The sequence below is a fragment of the Melopsittacus undulatus genome, chromosome 1, assembly GCF_012275295.1.
Source record: "Melopsittacus undulatus isolate bMelUnd1 chromosome 1, bMelUnd1.mat.Z, whole genome shotgun sequence".
Classification (NCBI taxonomy): domain Eukaryota; kingdom Metazoa; phylum Chordata; class Aves; order Psittaciformes; family Psittaculidae; genus Melopsittacus; species Melopsittacus undulatus.
In genome coordinates, this window is record NC_047527.1 from 84742983 (window position 1) to 84764313 (window position 21331).

The 21331-nt window shown below is 39.3% G+C and overlaps 1 protein-coding gene across 1 annotated transcript in view; it reads left to right on the forward strand.

The window, feature by feature from the left end:
- The window catches only part of MYLK4 (myosin light chain kinase family member 4), a 28153-nt gene extending 13586 nt beyond the window's left edge, over nucleotides 1-14567 (forward strand). The window contains exons 5-14 of the mRNA XM_031049755.2: nucleotides 2269-2374; nucleotides 3191-3284; nucleotides 4380-4489; nucleotides 5623-5764; nucleotides 8260-8330; nucleotides 9071-9199; nucleotides 9697-9849; nucleotides 10204-10305; nucleotides 12166-12241; nucleotides 14478-14567. Coding sequence (XP_030905615.2) covers nucleotides 2269-2374; nucleotides 3191-3284; nucleotides 4380-4489; nucleotides 5623-5764; nucleotides 8260-8330; nucleotides 9071-9199; nucleotides 9697-9849; nucleotides 10204-10305; nucleotides 12166-12241; nucleotides 14478-14567 — 1073 coding nt within the window. The remainder of the gene's footprint in view (nucleotides 1-2268; nucleotides 2375-3190; nucleotides 3285-4379; nucleotides 4490-5622; nucleotides 5765-8259; nucleotides 8331-9070; nucleotides 9200-9696; nucleotides 9850-10203; nucleotides 10306-12165; nucleotides 12242-14477) is intronic.
- The last annotated feature ends 6764 nt before the right edge of the window (nucleotides 14568-21331 follow it).

Consider the following 21331-nt stretch of genomic DNA (forward strand, 5'->3'; position numbering starts at 1 on the left):
TCTGTGTCAAAATTGTTTGACCCCTGGAAGTGCTGAGAACATGTATTAACGCAGAATCTGCAATGTTCTGGGTGTAGCCTGCAAAGCAGCTTGCTCGTATTGTACTATTGCAATCTGAAGTGAGAACAACTACAACCTGTAAAATAAAGAAATGCATATTTTGTGTGGAAGCCCGACCGAAGCTGTTGAACAGTCAGAGAAATTTTGCTTGTGCACCAAACTCTGAAGCAGTACTCCCCAGCATAAGGCAGAGATTTCTATTATTAGACCTCCAGCTTGAGAATTTCCTTGTATGATGATGGTGATACATGAGAGGATGGCATGAAGGATTTGAAGTTGTATGTGTGTGCATGTGCATGCATAGGACTGAAAATTAATTGCTTTGCTTTGGGAATGGGGGGAGAGCAGGAAATGAAAACACTTATTTAATGTTTGTGCTAGGCTCTTGTAGCAGGAAACAGTAGATAGCGTACTTAAAATTTAAACTCGGTCACCTGTCCCAAGCTCTGGCACATTATTAAGGATGACATTAAGGTTCAGTGTGTGTCTCTTGGAGCATCTTTAATCTGTAATAAGAATTCATACTTCAATAGACAGAAATCCCCTCTGGTGTGCAGGAAAAAAAAGTAGAGGGTCTGTCACTGGGAAAGTCTTAAAGCTTAAAACTTAGACACAGTTTCGAAGAGGCACTCTGGCCTCTTTAGAAGAGCACATCTTTGCTCAGATTTTGGTAACATTTGGGAGCTAAGCTTTCAGAGAGATATTTTCTTCTGTCACTTACATGCCCTTGCAAGGGCCCTTGGAGTTTATGTTGCTAGAGTGAAATTCTGCCTTTAGAGTAGAGGTTTTCTTGGCAATTTGTGGGTCTCAGCAATACACAAAGGCCCACACTTAAGGTTGTGCAGTTCAAACTGTGCAGAATCCCAAGTAAGTGGCAAACTTCCAGAAGCCCCAGCTTTTCACAATTCCTTGACCATGAACTAACTTCCTGACCATGTAAGTTATTAACACTGTCAAAAAAAAAATTCTAGGTACACAGCTGGTGTCCTGAAAAATGGACATTCACGGTGAATAAGGACAATCCACTGCTACATTAATGACCAAAGTGTTCCTGCCAGCTACATGCTGTCATGGGTTATATTTGTTTGTGTTTTTAATCATTTTCACTGGAGTAATGAATGGTTTTAGAATTGTTCAACAAGCCTTGCACAAAAGGGAGCCGGCATTCCAAACCAGAGAGCTCATGTTGAAACACTGGGGCTCTAGCCCTCCCAACCAGTTGAAGAAGTATTTGTCACCTTGGTCAGCCAGAGGTCACTCTCGGGGATATCAATCAAATGCAAAACAACGTGGGTATGAAACTGAAGTCACAACACCCTGCAAAAAATCCAAAGAGAAATTAGGCGTGGAGGGCTGGTCTCCAGCAGGGATTTTGACATCAGGAAGTCAGAATGGTCCAGCATGTGGAGATCCAGACAATAATACTAGAGACCTGCATTTGTGCCGAAACTCCATAGATGCTGCAATGTGTTCTTGGGAACCTGTGCCTTCTCCATGCCCTTCTTTACCTTTTTACCTGCCATCTTTTTTAACAACAGAAAATCTTCAGAGCAGCATGTGACAGTTACCATGTTCTGAGCCATATTGGACCTCCCAGGTGCTGCCTGCCAGGGTTAAACTCCCTCATGTTCACAAGCAGTAAATGTGTTTTTAAAGATTTTGATCATGCTGTGGAAAATGACAAGTTGTGTCAATCAGTAGAGGAGGGGAATTCTTCACTGTGAAAAGCAAGACCTGGAAAGTAGCCTTTTTTAGCTGGCCTAGAGCAAGTCTCTTCCTACCTGACTAGAGAATTACAGTACACAGTCAACTACTAACAATCCCTGAGGGGGGATGGAGGGGTAGTCAGAGAAAAAGCTGAATTTCTTCCAAACAAATTGCTGAGGCCATCTGTGGACATGAAATTACATTGGTTTAGTCTAACAGTCTTCATTTTGCCTCTTGCTACTGTTATGCAGAAGATGGCAACTTAATAAAAAAATCCTTGTCTTAGTAGTGTAGCTCTCCACCAACACTCTGCCTTCTGAGCCAGAGCTCTTGGATTAAGACCCTTCTTCAATAACAGAAAAAGACTTGTCTGTAAAATTTACAGGAGGTGTATTCAGTTCTTAAATGAGCTTAGCTGGGAAAAAGAGGGACTAAAATATGAGATAGACAAGTACTGCATGTGACCACTATTTTGCTATCTGTCTGTTTTTTCTTTTGTAGACAATAGTCCTACTCCACCAGCACCATTTGATCATCGGATTGTCTCAGCCAAAAGGGTGGGGATCAGCAGTTATTATAACGTCAGTGAGAACGAAATCCTGGGAGGGTAAGTCAGGTGAAACCAATCAATATGGGAAACAGGGCACAACTGTTTCCTGCCCAATGGAAGGTGAATGGAAACAACATGCCTCACTAGAACCAAAGTCATCAAAGTCTAAGCTCTAACAGTGCTTTAGAAAGGGGTGAAAATGGGAGGCTGATTTTACTGTGTGGATGAATTTTGGCTTAAGCTTTGGCAGACTTGGTTTATATTGGGTATTGTTCTAGGTCAGCCAGCTGCCCTCAGGCTTTATGACGGTGCTCCTAGGATGTTGTAATGCTTTACCTCACGTTGCAGCCAGCAGGATGTAGAGACATGTAGACTTCTTTCTCTCAGTAGGTCCCATCCCGGAAAACACATGCATGTTTTCAGATAGATCAGCAGGCTAATCTGACAGGCCATGTAGTTGCATTATCTCTCATGCTGGCATTGCTTAGGAAAGTGTGATATTGACATTTCTGATGGCAGTATGGTCTTGGGTAAAGCTTTGTTTCATCAGAAGATCACAGATTGCTCACATAAGCAAGTTGTTATCCTAGCATTATGTTGACTTCTCCAGGATTAGTCATTGCATGTTATGAGGTAAGTAAAGTGAATTATAGAAGTGGGATAATATCAGCTAGCACAATGGGTGATTTTGGTGTGCATAATTGAGCAGTAGCAAATCTAATCTACACAACAGAATAGCAATAGAGCAATTGAAATTAAGCCTAGTAGGGAGAGGATAATTTCTGATATTTATAACTTAGTTTACATTCAGGGATAACATCAGTACCACTGGCTGATATACTTTTTTTCCCTCTTTTTTTTTTCCCCCCTTAGAGGACGATTTGGTCAAGTGTACAAATGTGAAGAAAAAGCAACAGGTCTCAAGCTAGCAGCCAAAATTATAAAAGCAAAAGGTCCTAAACAGAAGGTTGGTAGAATGTGACTTTAGTCTTTTGTTCCCCAATGGATTCCACATCTTCAGTGCATGTGTTCTACACAACAGACCATGGACAAGTGGCTCACAAGCCACCACACTCATAGGAGCTGCTGGATTGCCATTGGCTTTAGTTCTGTTTCCCTCCTCCAGAACTTCTAGTAACTCATCAAAGTCCTCCTTTTGGATTTTCTCTCTTATGTTTTCCAACTTTCTTTTCAGCATTTTGTGTCAGTTTGGCTTTCTTTTTTCGCTTTCTGCTGTTAATTCTATTAGTGTTTTCCTTAATCGTGAAAACATCTGTCAGGTCTGTGACATAGTGTTATTCCCTCCCAAGCAGACTGTAGCCTTTGCTGCAAAGACTTGATGTCACTGTGAGGCATGCTGATAACAGGCACGATCTGGGTTCCTCACATCAACACAAATACAGATGAGAAGAATTCATCTGGCCTGTTTTGCAAACTGCATAGCCATCTGGGGCTTGCTTTCACAGGAAGAACATTCATAGCATCCTTCGTGTGACAGCAGTGACAATAATGGTACTCAAGGGTGAGATTTGTCTCAGCTAACTGGGGTTGACAAGGATCCCCTTCTAGTCAACAGAGTGAGACTGACACAGCAGAGAATGATTCAGCTCATCCTAAGCTGCACATCTAAAATAGTTAGGCTGAATGGAGGTAACAGTCTCTCTCCTCTGACTGCAAGGGGATATTTTGAGGTCTGTTCTGGACTTTTCCTACACAGCTTGATTTTGTATTCCTACAGCTGGTTGAACCAAGTCCTATTCTGCTTCTCTCTTTTCTGCACATCCCTGAGAACCCACCACTTGTCCATATGCTCTCTCCCTTCCTTTTCCCCCCAGATAACTTATTACTGAAGCAGTTCCCCAATTGAACTCTGAGTTCAACGTAGTAACTCCTATACCCTTGACATCTACCACTGCAGGAGTAATCGAAAGAAAAACCATGTGTTTGGTTGCCACGAGTGAAAACATGAAGATAATGTAGATGTCTGATTCAAACTATGTCCTGTTTCATGCAGCTTTCTTGGAGAAAAGCTTTCTGAAACAATACTCATGACTCTTTACAGGATGAAGTAAAGAATGAAATCAATGTCATGAACCAGCTGAATCATGTGAACCTCATCCAGCTATATGATGCCTTTGAATCTAAAAATGACATTGTACTAGTCATGGAATAGTAAGTGTGTTCTTTTCTTTCCCATTCTGTCTTTACTATTTTTACTCGAATTGTCAATTTCCTTCTTACTTTCTCCAGAAATTAGAGCTTCTTACAGGTGTAAAGAACATAAGAAAGATGTTCTCAGGAAAAACAACAACAATAAAAAAAATAGAGGGAAAATTGTTCCAAAGCAGCCATTTATCCATTTTTTCCAGTGATGTGCTACATTCCTGGTGCTATAAAACCACTGCTCCATTTGAAGATAGAGCTGTGTTATATATTTTCATTTTCAAATTTTAACTTTAGTCAGCTAAGAAAATGACCTGTCAGAATATCTCCAGTTCTGTGAAACAAACTAGATGTCTTACACTGAGGAAAAGCCAGCTGTAGTTGTGCTTAATCCTTATCCTGGGTGCAGAATGGATAAACTTGTTTTTCATGTTGGCTTAAGCTAATTAGGCACCAAATAGCTGCCTTAAAGTCAAGTTAAGCAGATGTTCTCATAAGGAAGCCAAAAAAAGGCATTACTAAAACATTGAAAGGCATGGCAGAAGGTTCAAAGTTCTGTGATTGTGGCTCTTTGGGACATTCAGATAGTCCTCTGAATTTGGTCTAAATGACTAACATATCACAAAAGGGAAATGCCTGTGTAACTGAATGGGTAACTTGGAGGCATTCTGAAATGTGATGAGAAATTGGAAGTAATTTTTTGTTGACTTTAGATAGTTTCAAATTAAAATTTTGGACCATGTCCTTCTTAAACTCTGATGGATGTAAAGACAAATTAAATAAATTTTTGACAACTATTTAAATGAAGATTCTCCAGCATATTATCTTGGTTTTCCATGTGACTTCATTAATTTTACTGGTATAAAATAATGACACAAGAGAGCATAACGTTCAAATATCCAGACATTCATGGGTATCAATGGATGGGAGACTGGACTCTCAGACCTTTAAGAAATTCAGGCCAGTATGCAGCAGAACCCAGTTCTTGAAAAGTTCAGGTCAGAGTGCAAGTTCTATATACCTGCAGTACTGAATTTGACTGTAAATTATTAAAATAGTCAGTAGCATAAATTCTATATTACTCTAACTCTGTGGAATTGGATTTGGACTGGGTTACCAATTTACTGTTTTTCTCTCATCAGTGTGGAAGGAGGAGAGTTATTTGACCGAATTATTGATGAAAACTGCAATTTGACGGAGATGGATACTATCTTGTTCATAAAACACATCTGCGAGGGAATTCAGTACATGCACCAAATGTACATTCTTCATTTGGATCTCAAGGTAGAGAATTGAGATGTATGTTTTGTGCAATGACAGCTGTGGAAATTCTTATTCTTAATGGTAAGCCATACAGCTTAGATTCCCATGGCAGAAACTACAAAGGGCCTTACTCTGCTTTCCTAGACCAATATGTATTTACTTTAACCACACTGAGATCAGTTAAATTACTACAGGAGTAAGTAAAATAGACAAGAATTGTGGTCATATGTCATCAAGCCTCATAGTGCTTGAATTTTCCACAGGCTGATTTTACAGAAAGCTAGCAGCTGACTTAAAGTATATTGCTATTTTCAATTTTGATATTTAGATCTCAAAAGAGCATGCAAATCTTATTTAATTCAACTGCACAATATCTCTGTTTCACACATAGGCTATAGGACTGCAATTATCTCAATTTTTTATCATTCAGAAACTAAGGCATGAGTGAGTGGAACTAAATTCAAGGGTCATTCAGGATCAGTAGAAGTCTTCACGTGTTTCTGAGGACTACACTATTCTGTTGTAGTCATGAAAAGGCAGCAATAGATAGCCAGCTTAAGAGAAAATACATTAAAATGTACTTGATGAAATGAAAGAAATAAATATAGTTAGTGGCTGATGTAACAAATGCAGAACATCTATGTTGTGTTAGGCAACAATTGCTACTGTAGCTGAAAGCACAGACAAGGGTGGCTGGTTGCCATATACTTGCTTAGTTATGGGAACTATTCAACTATATACACAAAAAGGCCCCTCACTTATTTTTAAAAACCAATCCACCAAAGCAAATTCTTACTTTGGTTGACTGCTAATGGTTAACTGCCCCCCCCTTAGAAAACATTTGTTGTAAAGGTATTTTTCATTAGGCTGCATATTTGAGTTGTCTCTTTCTTTCTTAACTCAAGTTTTTATCAGATAATAGGCTCATTTCTTACCTCTGTTCAGTGCAGGAATAAAATCATAGAATCATAGAATAGTTAGGATTGGAAAGGACCTCAAGATCATCTAGTTCCAACCCCCCTGCCGTGGGCAGGGACACCTCACACTAAACCATATCACCCAAGGCTTCACCCAACCTGGTCTTGACCACTGCATGTCTTTAGTTTTATGACTGCTGTAAAGCTTCCTAGTGATCCCTGAGCTTTGCAACAAAGCAAAAAGAAATAAAAAGTGCACTAGACAGTTTTCTCTTTGGTAAGATTTTTATTATGGCTGCTGGCTTTGGCTTGTAATTACTGGGTTAATATAGTACATCTTTAATGTTATTAGCGTATGTATTATTGCAGTGGTTAAGCAAATGAGCAGATGCTTGTTGGGACCTGCTTCAGTTGCTGTTCAATGACCAGACTCACTTTTTTTTTCATAAATATCCAGTTACCTAGAAAGCCATCAAGCAGAAATTTGCATGGTTCTTTGGGACACATTAAGTATGATCTTGGAGATGGCACAGTTTTAATATGAGGTCAAACTACTGACAAAAAGATACATATACAATCCAAGAAATTCTTCCCAGCAACCTCTTTTTGTGTGCTTGCCAGCTATGGCTTCTCCCTTCTGTTTTGCTTGTTCATAGATTGCTGTCAGTAACAAATGAGTTTGGGAAAGAAAGCTTGAAATTGAAAGAAAATCATCCTGACCATAATCATCCAGACCTCAGAAACTATGGACATCTGGTGTTTAAAAGTCCTATGGTGTTTAAAAGTCTTACATGTAAAATGAATTAGCAATGGTGACAAAGGTTAACTAATGTTTTAAGTGTTGAGGCCTGTTTTGTTTCAAAGAGGATTCAGTGAGCAACAAGACAGAGTAGCTATAAAACTTCTGGCAGTGAATATGAGACTGTATTTTAGGTATTTACATTTCAAAGACAATTGGCTAAATTCTGTTCTCAGTCCCTTCTGTATGAATTTGGCATAATTCTAGGAAGTTAATGGATTCCTGCCAGGGAAGTGAAGAACAACATTTGACCCTATGCAAATCCCAAGAGGGATTTAACCTGTGAATCCTACCTTTTGCCAAAATATCTGAGAAAAGCATAAAGGTGACGTGACTAGCTTAATATATCAGTGTTCAATCAATTACTGCCAGAACATTTGTGAACTCAGAAACTTAAAGCTGTAAGATAAACTTCAAAGCCCAAGAAATTATTATATATTTTTTTAATCAATGTCAGCTTATTAAGGTCTGTAAAACCACAGTGCCAGCATCCTGATACCCCACTTTGGAAGTCTGCAGGCTCCATCTCCCTCCTCCTATTTAGTTCTTTATCTGAACTGCTGCCTTATGTCAAATTGAAAAGACAAGGGGAAGAAAAAGCAGTTGCAAGGCACAGAACACACAACCCCAACTGTTGTGTGATAGCAGGGGGATACCTATGCAGAAAAATCTGAACAATGAGGGAAGCAAAAAGTGCTTATAAGATGTTTGCTGTATTTTTAGTATTTTTCTCCCTACAGTTTTTTAGAAGACCCTTTTTTGATACTTGTTTCTCATTATTTTTTGCTTTCTCTTTGCAGCCTGAGAATATCTTGTGTGTGAACAGAGCAGCAAATCAAATAAAAATTATTGATTTTGGATTGGCAAGAAGGTAAGTGCATGTGTTCTTGCTAATCGTAAGTGAATTAGGAAACAATGAAAAAAGTCTTGCATCTCTGCAATGAAATTTTATACATAATGATCTCCTACTGCTCTTTGGACAGATTTAGCATGTCTCTTTTAACCAGGGTTATCTTTTAATAAGGATTGTTTGGAGTAAAAAAGATATGTTTGAAGCCTTTTTTTTTCAGGTAGAAGGTTGAAAGAGGGCTAATTCTGACTTAAGCATGCATTTAAGTATCTTGGAGCTGCTAAAATGGACAAAATAAGGGGTACATCTTATCTGGTCTCCTGTCTCTAATATTATGAGATTCTTCAAAAAAGAGTGTAAGAGACCATAAAGGACTGTTACAACATATGCCATGCTATATCACTTTCTAGTTTAATTAGGTACCATAACTTCAGTGAAGGATTTACTGGTTAAAAATTCCATGCCTATGATATGGAGAAGTCCCAAAACGATAACAGCTGTTCTTCGGAATCCTTGAAATCTGAATTTCTTCCTTTGTTATAGTAGTTCGTGTTTGCCCTAAAGTATGATATGAAGCTTGCAAATATTTTTCATTCTATATATGGGTATATTTATTTTTAATTTGTACCTCTGTCTGTCCTTGTTTTCCTACTGAATTTCCTGTACGCTTCTGAAATCCCTCCAAGTACTAGACAACTTGCTAGATGCAACTTTAATTAGATCTGTAATTGCTGTCCTCTGTTAATGTTTCCATTTCCTAGATATCAACCCAGGGAAAAACTTCGAGTTAACTTTGGGACTCCAGAATTTCTTGCTCCTGAAGTTGTGAATTATGAGTGCGTCTCCTTTCCTACAGACATGTGGAGTTTAGGAGTCATTGCTTATATGCTGTGAGTAGAATTCAGTATTTGCTTTGTAAGCTGTTTCTAGGTTGAACTGAGTCACTAGTCCAAATTTGTTTTTATACTGGAAGATGGACAAAATTTGTACCCAAAATAGAAAATGTAGGCTTCTTTCCAAATTCTGTATTCAGTATTCTCTTCTCTTTTTTAATCACCATTAAGTTTTCTTCTTTGTTTCATTTCACATCTCTCATGACTGAACATCACACTTCCAGAATAATGTAGACTGCTTGGTAAGTTCCCAATAGGTATGTGCAAGAGTGGCCAGAAAATATGACCCACCATGAAAGACAGTAATGCTTGGTTTATCAGGGAAGAAGGGTGGTTATTTAAACAAGTAAATAGAAGAGAGAATGAGAATAGTCTGGAGACTTTTTATACAATAACATGTTGCAAGATAGGCCAGGAATGGCAGAACAGTCATAAGTGACATATGGGTGGTCATGTACAGGAAGCGGAAAAGAACATATTTCTTTTTACTTTAGCCTCAGTGGATTGTCTCCTTTTTTGGGTGATGATGATAATGAGACCCTCAACAACATCCTGTCCTGTAGCTGGGATTTTGAAGATGAGGAATTTCAAGGTGTTTCTGATCAGGCCAAAGATTTCATCTCAAAGCTTCTCATCAAGGATAAATGGTATTATAATCCCTATATCTTTGAAATGTGTGTTCCATGCCATCATGTCATGGTTTCATCACTTGTGCTGCTCTATTGCAGAACTATCATGACTTAACTATTTTTTTATGTCCACACAGAATATTACAATGCCACTTCATTCATGTTGTTCATTGTATCCATAAAATGCTCTGAATTTATCTGAATGCATTTTTGCTGTGAAGCAAAATTTACTTATTTCATGGATTAGCTGCCATCTGGCATAGTATCTTGAGATGACAGCATTACATGATGGCAGAATATATGACCTGTGGGAGATAATTGAATTGTAAGATTATGGGAAAAACTCTTAATAGAATTCTGGTTTTCCTTTAGCTGGAGATTAAGTGCAACTGCTGCCTTAAAACACCCATGGCTATCAGACCACAAACTCCACTGCAGAATCCAGGTCTCTAAATTTAAATATCCTTGTGTATTGTAGATCTGCTGTTGCCTTCTTGTGTTGCCACATCACTCTTTGCTTTAACATTTCTCTTAACTATTTTTGAATCTTCCCTGCTGCTTCATTTCTTGCCACTGTGAGGCACGTGTGTCCCTTTGCTTTATTTTTTGTTATGATTGCATGCTCATACTTGCTCATCAGTTCTTGCACATCTGATAAGAAATATAAGATCTTGCAATTACTAAGTGGATCAATTTCTTAGCAAAATGAGACCTTTTACAAAATAAGCACTGCATTACCATATGAAAAGTTTTCCAGCTGGGGATGATTCTGGTTCCTGTTTTGAAAACCCTGTCAGACTCTCCTCAAGTCCCCCATGAGTGCTGTTAGATTTCATCCTACCTCTTCCCAAGCGATACCTATCCAATAGAGCTTGGGACCTCACCCTGTATGTATCCTTTTACCTAAGCAACATCTTGCCCTTTGAGGATAGCCAGCTTAGTGGCCAACACAAAAGAAGCCGTTGTTTGTTTGCACAAACAATTCAGTTGGGCTGAGCTGGAGGATCAACAAGAGTAGTCAGTGAGTTCAGGAGAGCCACACTGTTGATGTGTTGCCTGACTTTAAGTGAGTCCACTCTGATTTGGGGGTTCATGAGGAGATAATTTTAAACAGGTGTCATTGTGTAAGCCCAGTTTAACCCAGGTGTCAGAATCTTTACAGCATTTGAAGTGCAATATTCATTTCCTCCTTTGTTGCAGACAAAGTACACCTATGTTAAATAAAATGACTGCTGTATTGCCGAGGACATCTATAGAATCATAGAATAGTTAGGGCTGGAATGGACCTTAAGATCACCTAGTTCCAACCCCACTTCCATGGGCAAGGACACCTCACACTATATCATGTCACACAAGGCTCTCTCCAACCCAGTCTTGAACACTGCCATTAACAGAGCATTCACAGCTTTCTTGGGCAACCCATTCCAGCACCTCACCACCCTCACAGTAAACAACTTCTTCCTTATATCTAATCTAAACTTCCCCTGTTTAAGTTTGAACCCATTACCCCTTGTCCTACTACTACAGTCCCTAATGAAGAGTCCCTCCCCAGCATCCTTATAGGCTCCCTTCAGATACTGGAAGGCTGCTGATATATATCAAGGTGGATTTTGAGCTGCAGCCATCATTAAGATACCATATTATTAGTTAAAAAAATAAGAGCAAAGTTTATGATGATAATAAAGCAGTAGTACCTCTACTCGATGAAGGGATGTGGGTTCTGGGCAGGATGGACTGAATAGTGCCCAGGCAGCTCTGTCCTTGCAAGATGTTCCTGTTATACAGAGTAAGGATAACAAAAAGTAGTATAAAATGGGAAATAATAACAGTCAAATAAGTTATCACAGTTTTCACTAAAATCTAGTTTTCATTGAAATCTCCCAGAACAGCTATACCCATGAGATTATTAGATCTGTGTGTATGCACAGTAAAAATCAGAGAATTAGTCACGGTTACATATCTCTTCAGGGGGTTTCATAGGGTACAATTCAAATCCTTTAATTGGGCTCCAGTGAAGCTCCAATTCCAGCCACCTGGGGAAGAAGCTATTTTTTCCAAATGCTGCAAGAACACTGGCTGCTTACCTGCTGTGCTTCTTCCCATCACCAGTTCTCTTCTCGGGGAAACCCTACCCTAATAGAAACCTTACAACTCATGTGTTCCTTTGTAGCTCCTCCCTTGATATGTCTTGCTCATATCTCTTGTGCATCTTGAAAAATAGCTTTGCTAAACTTGCTGATTTTGCAATGTTCCGACATTACCTTAAATGTGATTGATCTTCAATTAATACTGCAGCGATGGCATCTTTCTTTTTGTTTTTTTTTTTCCTCCTAGAAGGCGGCTAAAGGTGACTCTGCGTCCCAACCACCTCCGGCTCAATAACCTTTCTGAGAGAGCTGCCAAACAGAAGGTTTGTTTCAGGTCTCAGACATTTCTTCAGGTGTAAATACTGTACCCTCTGCAGAAGGGATCAGTGGGCAGCTGAAAACCTGAAAACAAAGTCACAGTCCAAACTGTATTCACCGCCACCATCCCTGCTGTTGTCTGGAAATTATTCAAAATGTAAACTGGCCCTATCATTTAAACCAAGTTACAGCAATGTACAAAAAAACTTCTTATGTATGAAGCCATATGTGCTGCAAACCCTGGCCATTTTAGAGGGAATGGTTATGCTCCCACTGGCTCTCATGAGGCAGGATTTCACCCAATAATTTTTCAGTGCTGAAAGCTTTCAGGTTTTCATGCTGTGGTTAGGAGTATGGTTTAAAAAGGGTAGAAATATGAAAAGTAATTACTTTTTAGCAGAGACACGAGCCAGACCTTCAGGGCAGCTCCACTAACTGTAGCAAAATGAAAGCAAGGTGTCCCCTTCTTTTAGAGCTGCTCCACAGTTCTGAGGACCCAATTCTAACAGGGCACTTCTCTGTCCTTTGAGCCTGTAGCAACCAAAAAATTTCTCACTCTGTCCTTTTTTTCTGGCTCCCTGTCTTTGCCCTTTCATTAACAAACACTTCATTAGTGGTTCTCAGGCTGGCTTGGTTGCCTCCCCTGGGGATTAGGGACACTCAAGACTGCTCTCATGTTCTGACTCCAGTCTTTGACCAAAGCATACTCACTTGGCCGCTTTGAAATCAGGCTGCCACAGGCGGTACAGTATCTCCATAAACCAGTACACTAATTCCCATAGCCACTTTTACCAGCTACCACAGAAGTTGGTGCTTCTGTTGAAGGACCATGGGAACCTCTCAAATGTTCTGGGGGCATCTCTGGCCAAAACTCAGTGGAGGGTCAAGATGTGAATTAGGCTGAGAACACACATACTGTAAAACCATTTCCTTTTTGTTGTGTGTCATGAGTAACAACCAGGATGTCAAAATAAAAGTAGTCCACTTTCCACCACAAGCAAGTTTTTAATGCTGCCATCATCCATCATCTGCTTTGTAGGGCAAGAGATGTACTGAGTTTTGTTTGCAACAGGGTTTGTCCAGAAACATAAAAAGTATTGTGAGAGGGTGAAATTTAAGTTCTGTTTTGTGTAGCATAGTTACACAGAAGTTATTGATCCTTCAATGAGCCATCTCAGGGACCTGAAACTGCATTTCTGTGGTACACTGGAGGTCAGTAAGGGTTACGGTGCCATTATTATATCCTGCTTGCTTTCTGAAGCCACATAAATTCCTGATATGGTATTGTCTGAGCATCAGCCTCCGTAGTGGGAACCCAGTGGGAATGAATGATTCTCTGTGATGCTCAGCATTCATCTCCAGTTCACTGGTGCTGGGACAGGTTAGGTGAAGCTTTGGTCTGTTCACCTGTGTGCTTCTCTGTAGTAGTTTTCTAAACAGGTTTTCCTGACTGTTACAGGACTAGTGCTTTTATCTGTATTTCCCATTTCAACCGCGAACTGCACAGCAAACAAATGGTGAAAATTCTCCCTCTCTAATGCAGGAAGCACCATATTACACAATTTTCTATTACAACCAAAATCAACTTTGAGATAAATTGACCATCCAACAGCAGTCAAAATTATTTTTAAATAAACTTTTTATAGCTTTGTAACATAGTAACCTACCCATGATCTAACTTGCAGGAAAACCTGGTTTTGGCTTCTCCAGTGTTATTTCCTCTGCATGTGTTTTTCTTTTTGGAGTTTATTTGAGTTTACTTAATGAGTGGATCTAAAGTCGTAGCAGTGCTTTATTTTTAAAGAATCCCTTTAGCTATTTTTATCAGGCAAGTAGTATGGTTACCACATTCAACCCAAAATAATACACTCAAGTGCCAGTTGATTTAGACCTGGCATTATAAATGCTTGCAGTGGTAACACAAATAAATGGAGAGGTTTGCAGCATGCCTTTTCATGCTGTGATCTGTGTGACAAGAGAGGCAAAAAAGCAGAGTAGCTGCGTTTCAAGAGAGACTTCCAGGACCATTTATCCACTTAACAAAGAGGCCTTGTCTTTTTAATATTGTATAAAACATCTCACAAATAGGTGGCTGCAAGAAACCTTTGTAAGCAAGAAGCTTCAGTGCTGTTTTTTTTCTTATGCACGAAGAAACCACCATGTGGTTGTCCTAGAACGTTTAACCAAATAGAAAAAGTATACTGCTGAATTAACTGGATTCATGTTTTGTTTATTTTGCAGAAAAGCTGCTGTGTGGTTACTGCTGCTAGGAGATTTGAAAATATCAGCAGTCTTGGTGCTTTACCCCACTGCCGTGACCGAGACTTCTAAACGGACCAACAGCACTTTAGCCGCAGAGCATTGCTGAGCTGCTGCTTCTCTATTCAGCTGTTGAAAGAAGGAAAGTATTTCTCCAGGATTCAGGAAGGTGTTTCTTATGGAGCACCATGTTCTTCATGTCTGGGAGCACTACATTAGCTTGAATTCATATCAAACCTTTCTTTATCTTACCTTACATCCTCATTTACTTATTGAAGGCTCCTTAAGGTTCAAATTATGAGGTTAAATTGACTGTTTCTCATGTCAGCCCAGAAGGCAGTCTGTCACTGTGTTATATCTGTATCCAAGGTTGATTTGACACTGGAGTCAAATAATTTAAAAAAAAAAGAAATTGCAGCCAATTTAAAGCTGCCTTATGTAGAGGATTTAAAGTTTGTTTTTCCTGTCACACTAAAATGAGCTAAGGATTAGCTCAACCAATGTTAAAGCTGTGTTAATGTAACACCAGTGGAAGTGAGAAATGAGGCTTTCCTTGCACATAGGCGAATTTGCTGCAGCCGTGATATGATACACTTCAGGATTTTTTAGCCTGATGAATTACTGTTCCTTTAAATACATTTTGATTAATTAAACAAGAAAGAGAACAAGGCACTATTCACTTGTACCTGTGCAGACTCTCTTCTCCAATGTGCAAGTATAATTCAGAGTTATTTTAACAGAAGGTGATTTTCTAACAGCTAATTTGTTTAATGCTAATAGGACTGATTAAGACTATTGGTAAAGAGAAGATTCAGTGCTCTGCTCATTATAACCTCTGGACACAACTCCAAATGAAAATCCTCTGTTTTTCTAAAGTTTTCTTGTTTTGCTCCCAGACTTTCTGATTATTAATTAGATAAAGAAACGTAAAGAAACGGGAGTCAAAACAGCTGAATTCTTTACTTGAGATTGTCTGCATATGGCTCATCATTAGGTGAATCTGAGTGTTAGTTGCCTAGGCTGTGAGATTAAAATAAGAAGACTTATTCCCTGCTGTATATGGCTTTCTGACTGCTTGGTTACAGAACTACATAAATGCAAAGTATAGTGAGTATTCTATTCAGTGATGCTGACGTATTGTGGTGCCTTTAGATTTTCTTTGATTAATCCAGTTCTGATCAGACTACATATTAACATAGCTATCTCTATATATTTATCTATACATTTCATATGTATTTATTTTTGAATTATGTCTATATTTTTAAAGGGGATCAACTTAAAGAAAAACCAGTATTATTAATAATCACCCAATGAATTGTTTTCCGTACCTTTGTCCTTTCTGGATAGTATTCATGTTGAAATAAAAGGGGCCCATTAATGGGACATCATGGCCATGACATTCTCTACAGTCAGTTTGATCCAGTGTTTTAAAGCCATCGTAGTAGATCTCTTAAGATTGCTCTTGTAAATGAATAGGGCTTCTTACAGCTGTGGAATCTAAGAAATACTGATGTGTTGTACTAGTGGTTGCAAATATATGAGACCCATTACTATTATCACACAATGACTCACCATGTAACTTTGATACCATGTAGAGCACTGCCACCTTCAAGTGCTTATCTGTAGTCTTAAAGCAAACTTTGACTAGCAGGAAGTTTCTTTGGGAAAAGACTAAGCAGTCTGAAAGGAAGAAAATGAGCATATGACTTTTAAATAGAAACAGGGCTGCTTATTGTTAGTCACCATTTTTGTTTGCCTGTGCAAAATAAATGGAAAAGCTACTTTTTTGTCAGGGCTGGAGTTCCCACTCCTGTTCTAACTGCCCTCAAGATACTGTAGCTTTTTGCACAGTAAACAATTCGATGATCCTATTGAAATGCAGCAAAACACTTTAGAATGACAAAATCTCATGCACTTTAGTGGCAGTATTGTAGGATTGGGTTGGGGGTTTTGTTTTTCCTGTGGTAGATTTTACATGGGTATGAACAGATTGCATGTAATTTTGAATCTTATTAACTATACTAAAATAACAGTGTGACTACAGTCTTATCTGCTTTGTTGCTCAGTTGAATTAAGAGGATTTATAATGTATGGATATATACATCCGAGTAGTAATTAAGAGCTTAGTGCTATAAATGTCAGCCCTGTGCTGACCTGAGTGTGTTGTCCTGAGTCAGGCACAAATCTTTCAGGAGCTGTAAGAGAATGTGGTCTTGTTATGCACATTCAGAGCTCATCCATAAAATGCTCTGTCAGAAATACACACACATGAATTACTAGGGAGGGTGGAAAAGCTTGGCATACACCTTGAGAGGTTAGTCCCTTTTAATAAGGCGTGAGTTGAGGAGAAGGCACCTCACTAGCCTCTTGTTTGTGCAACAGGGCGGTGTGCTAATGTACTGAAGGGATTTAACTTTCATACTAACATGGATAATGATGCTCACACTCTTGAGTCTTATCTGTAAATCATCCCACTGTTTCATCCTTGGGACAGCTACTGAGAGTAGGGGATGAAGTTGAGGTGGAGACAGTAGGAGGAGGTTGGACTGAACGAGTGTCTACAGTGACTGAAGGTGCCATTTGGTGCCCAGTGTTAAGCACAAGCATAGGCCTTCAGGTGTCCAGTGGAGGAGTTAAAAATCCCTAGCATACTTCTTGTTACTGCCCCATAGACTAGATTTGTGTCAGAGTCAAAAGGGAGGTGCATTACCAATATCATTATCATTGTAAGGATAAAAAAAATATACTGCTGTGTAATTATCACTGCTATGTATAGCAATGTGTCTGAGAAAATGTTTCCAGAGATGTTTGTTTGTATCTTTTCTGGCTATTGTAATTTTAGCTAAATAATAACTTGACACAGCTTCTTTTTAGTGGCCTTCTAATTCTGTCTCATTGCACTTTGAGCAGCATGCTGTTTTGTGTGTCTGTTGGTGTAAGTTTGCTTTTGATTCTGTTTTACTTTGTCCCATCACTGCAAGTATTCAAGGCCAGACTGGATGGGATTCTAAGCAGCCTGATCTAGTGGAAGGTGTCCCTGTCCATGGCATGGGGTTTGGAACTCAATGATCTTTAAGGTCTCTTCCAGCCCAAACCAGTCAGTGATTCTATGATTTAAATATGTTCTATAATGACTAATAGCTAGAGATTGCTATATTAAATTATTGTTTTGACACATGATTATTTATTTTCTACTAAGCAATAACAATAAATTGCCTAGGTTCTAATAAATCTATGCATCTGTGTGAGTTTGCTTATTATCATTTTGTTGTGTATCATCAGTTTAGGCAATTGCATTTGGAAACTGTGAATTACTGTGCTTGAGAGCAGATTTGGGTGTGAATGGCACTGTACTAGCTGTCATTACTCCATTTACCTGTATACCTACATGCAGTTAGAGATGGCTGCATGTATAAGAGTGATACAGAAATAACACTTCTGTAGGGATAAAGCATCCAGATGTGGTACTGGGTCTGTGTACGCCACTGTATTTTTCCTGACGTGTAAAAGTTAAAAGCCATATCATGAGAACATAGTGATTTATATCAGGTGGTGATTTGACCTCCAGGTTTCCATGCAGACTCCCTGCTGGACGGCAAAAAGGAGAGGGCTTTCTGTTTGAAAAGGCAGTTTTAGCAGTAATGTTACAAAGGGGATGTTCTGCAGGCAAAACCTGCAGGAAGTCACTGGAAGTTGCAGGCACCCTGTGACTGACAGATTTTCCCAGTCACAGATGTAACTGTACTCAGAAAAGCATGTCAGGCACTGAAAGACAGGTGTCACATGGTGCTCATAAGGATTAGGATGCTGTTATTCCCATTTCTATAGATGCAGCAGAGAGATTCAGCTACAGGAAACCTCAGAGAATTTTGCCCAAGGTATGCTACATTAGTCTAACTTTAGCATCTGGATTAGAAGCAAATTTATTTGCCTCAGGGCTGGACACCTGTGGCTTTTCAACTCTTTTTACATATTGAATATACAGGATGCTCTGAAATGGGTAAAAACCTTTACTGCTGAAAGATGTCCATCATGTCCATGTTTGTGAGCACCTGCAGCCAGTTGCTTCCCTGAGTACCCTGACAGCATAAGCAGTTGGCAGCCTGTGGTAATCCACTCTTCAGACTACAACAGAAGCTGCTTCTTAATTTCTTTTTCATATTCCTTCTAATGTCAAGAGCTGAATAAAATTAAAGCCTAAGCTAAATTCTGCTATAACTTGATTCCAAGCAGAAATAATAGTGTATGTATCTCCACAGAGTTAAATAACTGAAGTGCTTGGTTTAGCTTTTGTGATGCGAGTAGTACAAAAGCTCGGCTTAATCCACTGTCCCTGTCAAAAAATTCTACTTTCCTGACAAGTAAAAATAAAAAGAACCTGATTTTTTTTAACAGCTAAGGAATCTCCATCAACATACAGTTTTTCTGCAGTGGTTAAACTGTTGCAGTAGGAGTCAGGATATCTTAGCATCTTCAATTTAATGCTGATCTTGCAAATCACTGACAGCTTCTTTCAGCTGGAGTTGTGAGAAAAGTAGGTGTTTGTCAGCTCTTCTCTGCTGATGATGACTTGAAAGCATCCCATCCCTTCCTTTGGTACCACCTGTAAGCAGGGAAATTCCTAGCTTGTGAACTCTGAATATGTGCTAACAATTGAAGTTTTGCTTACTGTCAAACCTAGAGTAGTGGTGAATGAATGAGTGCCAATGCTCTAAACTCCTTCCAGTAGGATGCTGCATCTTCACCTACTAGTTATGTCATCACCGATAGATACTTGTCCTTGTGTCTGGTATGAATCAAACTAAACACTGCATTAATCCATTTAGGAACGTTAGACTATTTCACCTTCCATGAAGGCTTGGTAGCTGAATAATTAACCTACCTGTTTCAAATCTTAGAGGAAGACTAGTAGAGATAATGCTTTGTAAATATGTTGTTCAGCTTTGTGCTTAAAGTGATCACATTTTGGTGTGGCAGAACTAACGTTTGGGTACCCCACAGCAACTTCTCTTAAATTTAGATGAAAGACATGTGAGGACAGAATTATGAAGCACATAAATATTCACGTTCCATATCACTTTGGCTTGTGTATCTGGTTTTGTAGATTAACTCATGTATCTCTGGTATGAATTCTTTTTGTGAAAAACGTGAAGCAACCTTGTAAAAAGATGACTGAGGAATAAATGCTGATTTTGTTTACTCCAGGGCTTTTGTTTTCTGTATTTAATGTGCCTGTCATTTATAGTATGAATTATAAATAGTATCATTTTCAGTAAGTAATAGAAAGAAACATGGCCTTTTCTCCAGCTGCTGTCTCCAGATACATGAAGATAAAAGAAGAGTAATTTCCACTGAAACAAATATACTGAAGTCAAAGGTTTGCTCAGACTCACAGCTTGTGCTCACCTGTTGTAAGAAAGTGGCTTGCTCTGCAGTTAACTAGGACTTGAGGTACTCTCAGCTGCAATTGTGCTGCAAGTCCTTAGGCCAGATCACTTAGGAGGAAAGAAGAGGTTACTGAAATTTCTGGTGCTCAGTCACTCAAGGAGCCTGATGTCACTCTTCCTAAATTGTCACACTTGGAACATTGGCTTGTTACTCAGTATTGCTGTCTGGGGAATGTACTTTAACCTTACCCCATCTAGGAGTTCATACTAATAAAACAGCCTGAAATCAGAAGGAATGTTTCCTGCAGAGTTTTAAATCAACCTTAAATTGGGCTGGCTAGTGAAAAAATGAAGAGCAAAGGAAAAAACTGTGAAAAAAGTTACAGGGTGAGAAAGCAGGAAAGAATCTGACTGGCACTGGCCTCTATTTAGTAAGTAGCACTTCTTTCTGTGTGATTATCCACAACTCTGGTTGCAGCACTTGAGACATTCACCATGCTTGAGTAGCTTCTTAAACTGGAAGGCACCCATTTATATCAGCCTGTATTTGACAAGCCTGAGCTTTGTAGGTGTAAGATCTAAGTACACAGGAAGACACCTCCCTGATTAAGCCATAAGTTGTATTGACCAAAGAGTTGCACTCACCCCCCAGGCAGCCCTGTGCTCCTGGCCAACATAGAGCAAAGCCATTGCAATCCAGCTGGGAGGAAGTTAAGAGGCCAGAGAACAATTTTACAGCAGCCAAGCACAGGGCATACATCTGCTGCTTCTTTGCACCCTCTCAAGACAGCCGCAAGACCACCAGTCATTTCAACAGCATTGTGCCAGTTAGTTGATGCAAAGCCCCTTCCTTGGTGTCCTTCCTACACAAGTAGGCAAGAGACTTGCCTTCCAAATTAGAGGGCTGTATCACCTTCACACAAAGGCTTTGTTTCTTCTTTCTTCTGAAAAATGCCTTCTAGTGGGGTGCCTAATATGATCAGTGTTGATAGCGACAGTGTTCTGCTGGGAACATTGTGGTACTGTGACCGCATCTTAAGCCTGTAATCGGGCTCCAGTCCAAGTCTGTACAGGGCCCTAAGGAGTTCTGTAGGTATTCAAAAATCTGTTCGGCTAAAACCCCAGAGTGAATTCTTACACGTAACCAGGTCTTACACATTTGCTCTGCTCTTGAAGCCAGTCGCAGTGTTCTAGTTTTCAGTACTTCTGACCCTAGCGTAAGAGTTTTTGTCCTGAAAATATTAGCCTTTGTGCTTTATAGCTGGTGGGGAAAACTTTGCCATAGTACCTCAGCCCTCTCAACAGCTCCTGCTAAACGCATGCCACCGGTGAAAACAAAATAAATGGGGATAAAATAACACTCAGCTCCCTGTATGTGTCTGTAAAGCAACTCCACACTTTAGAATGTGCTCGCTAAGTTCATGTGGTTAAAAATATGTTGACTACAAG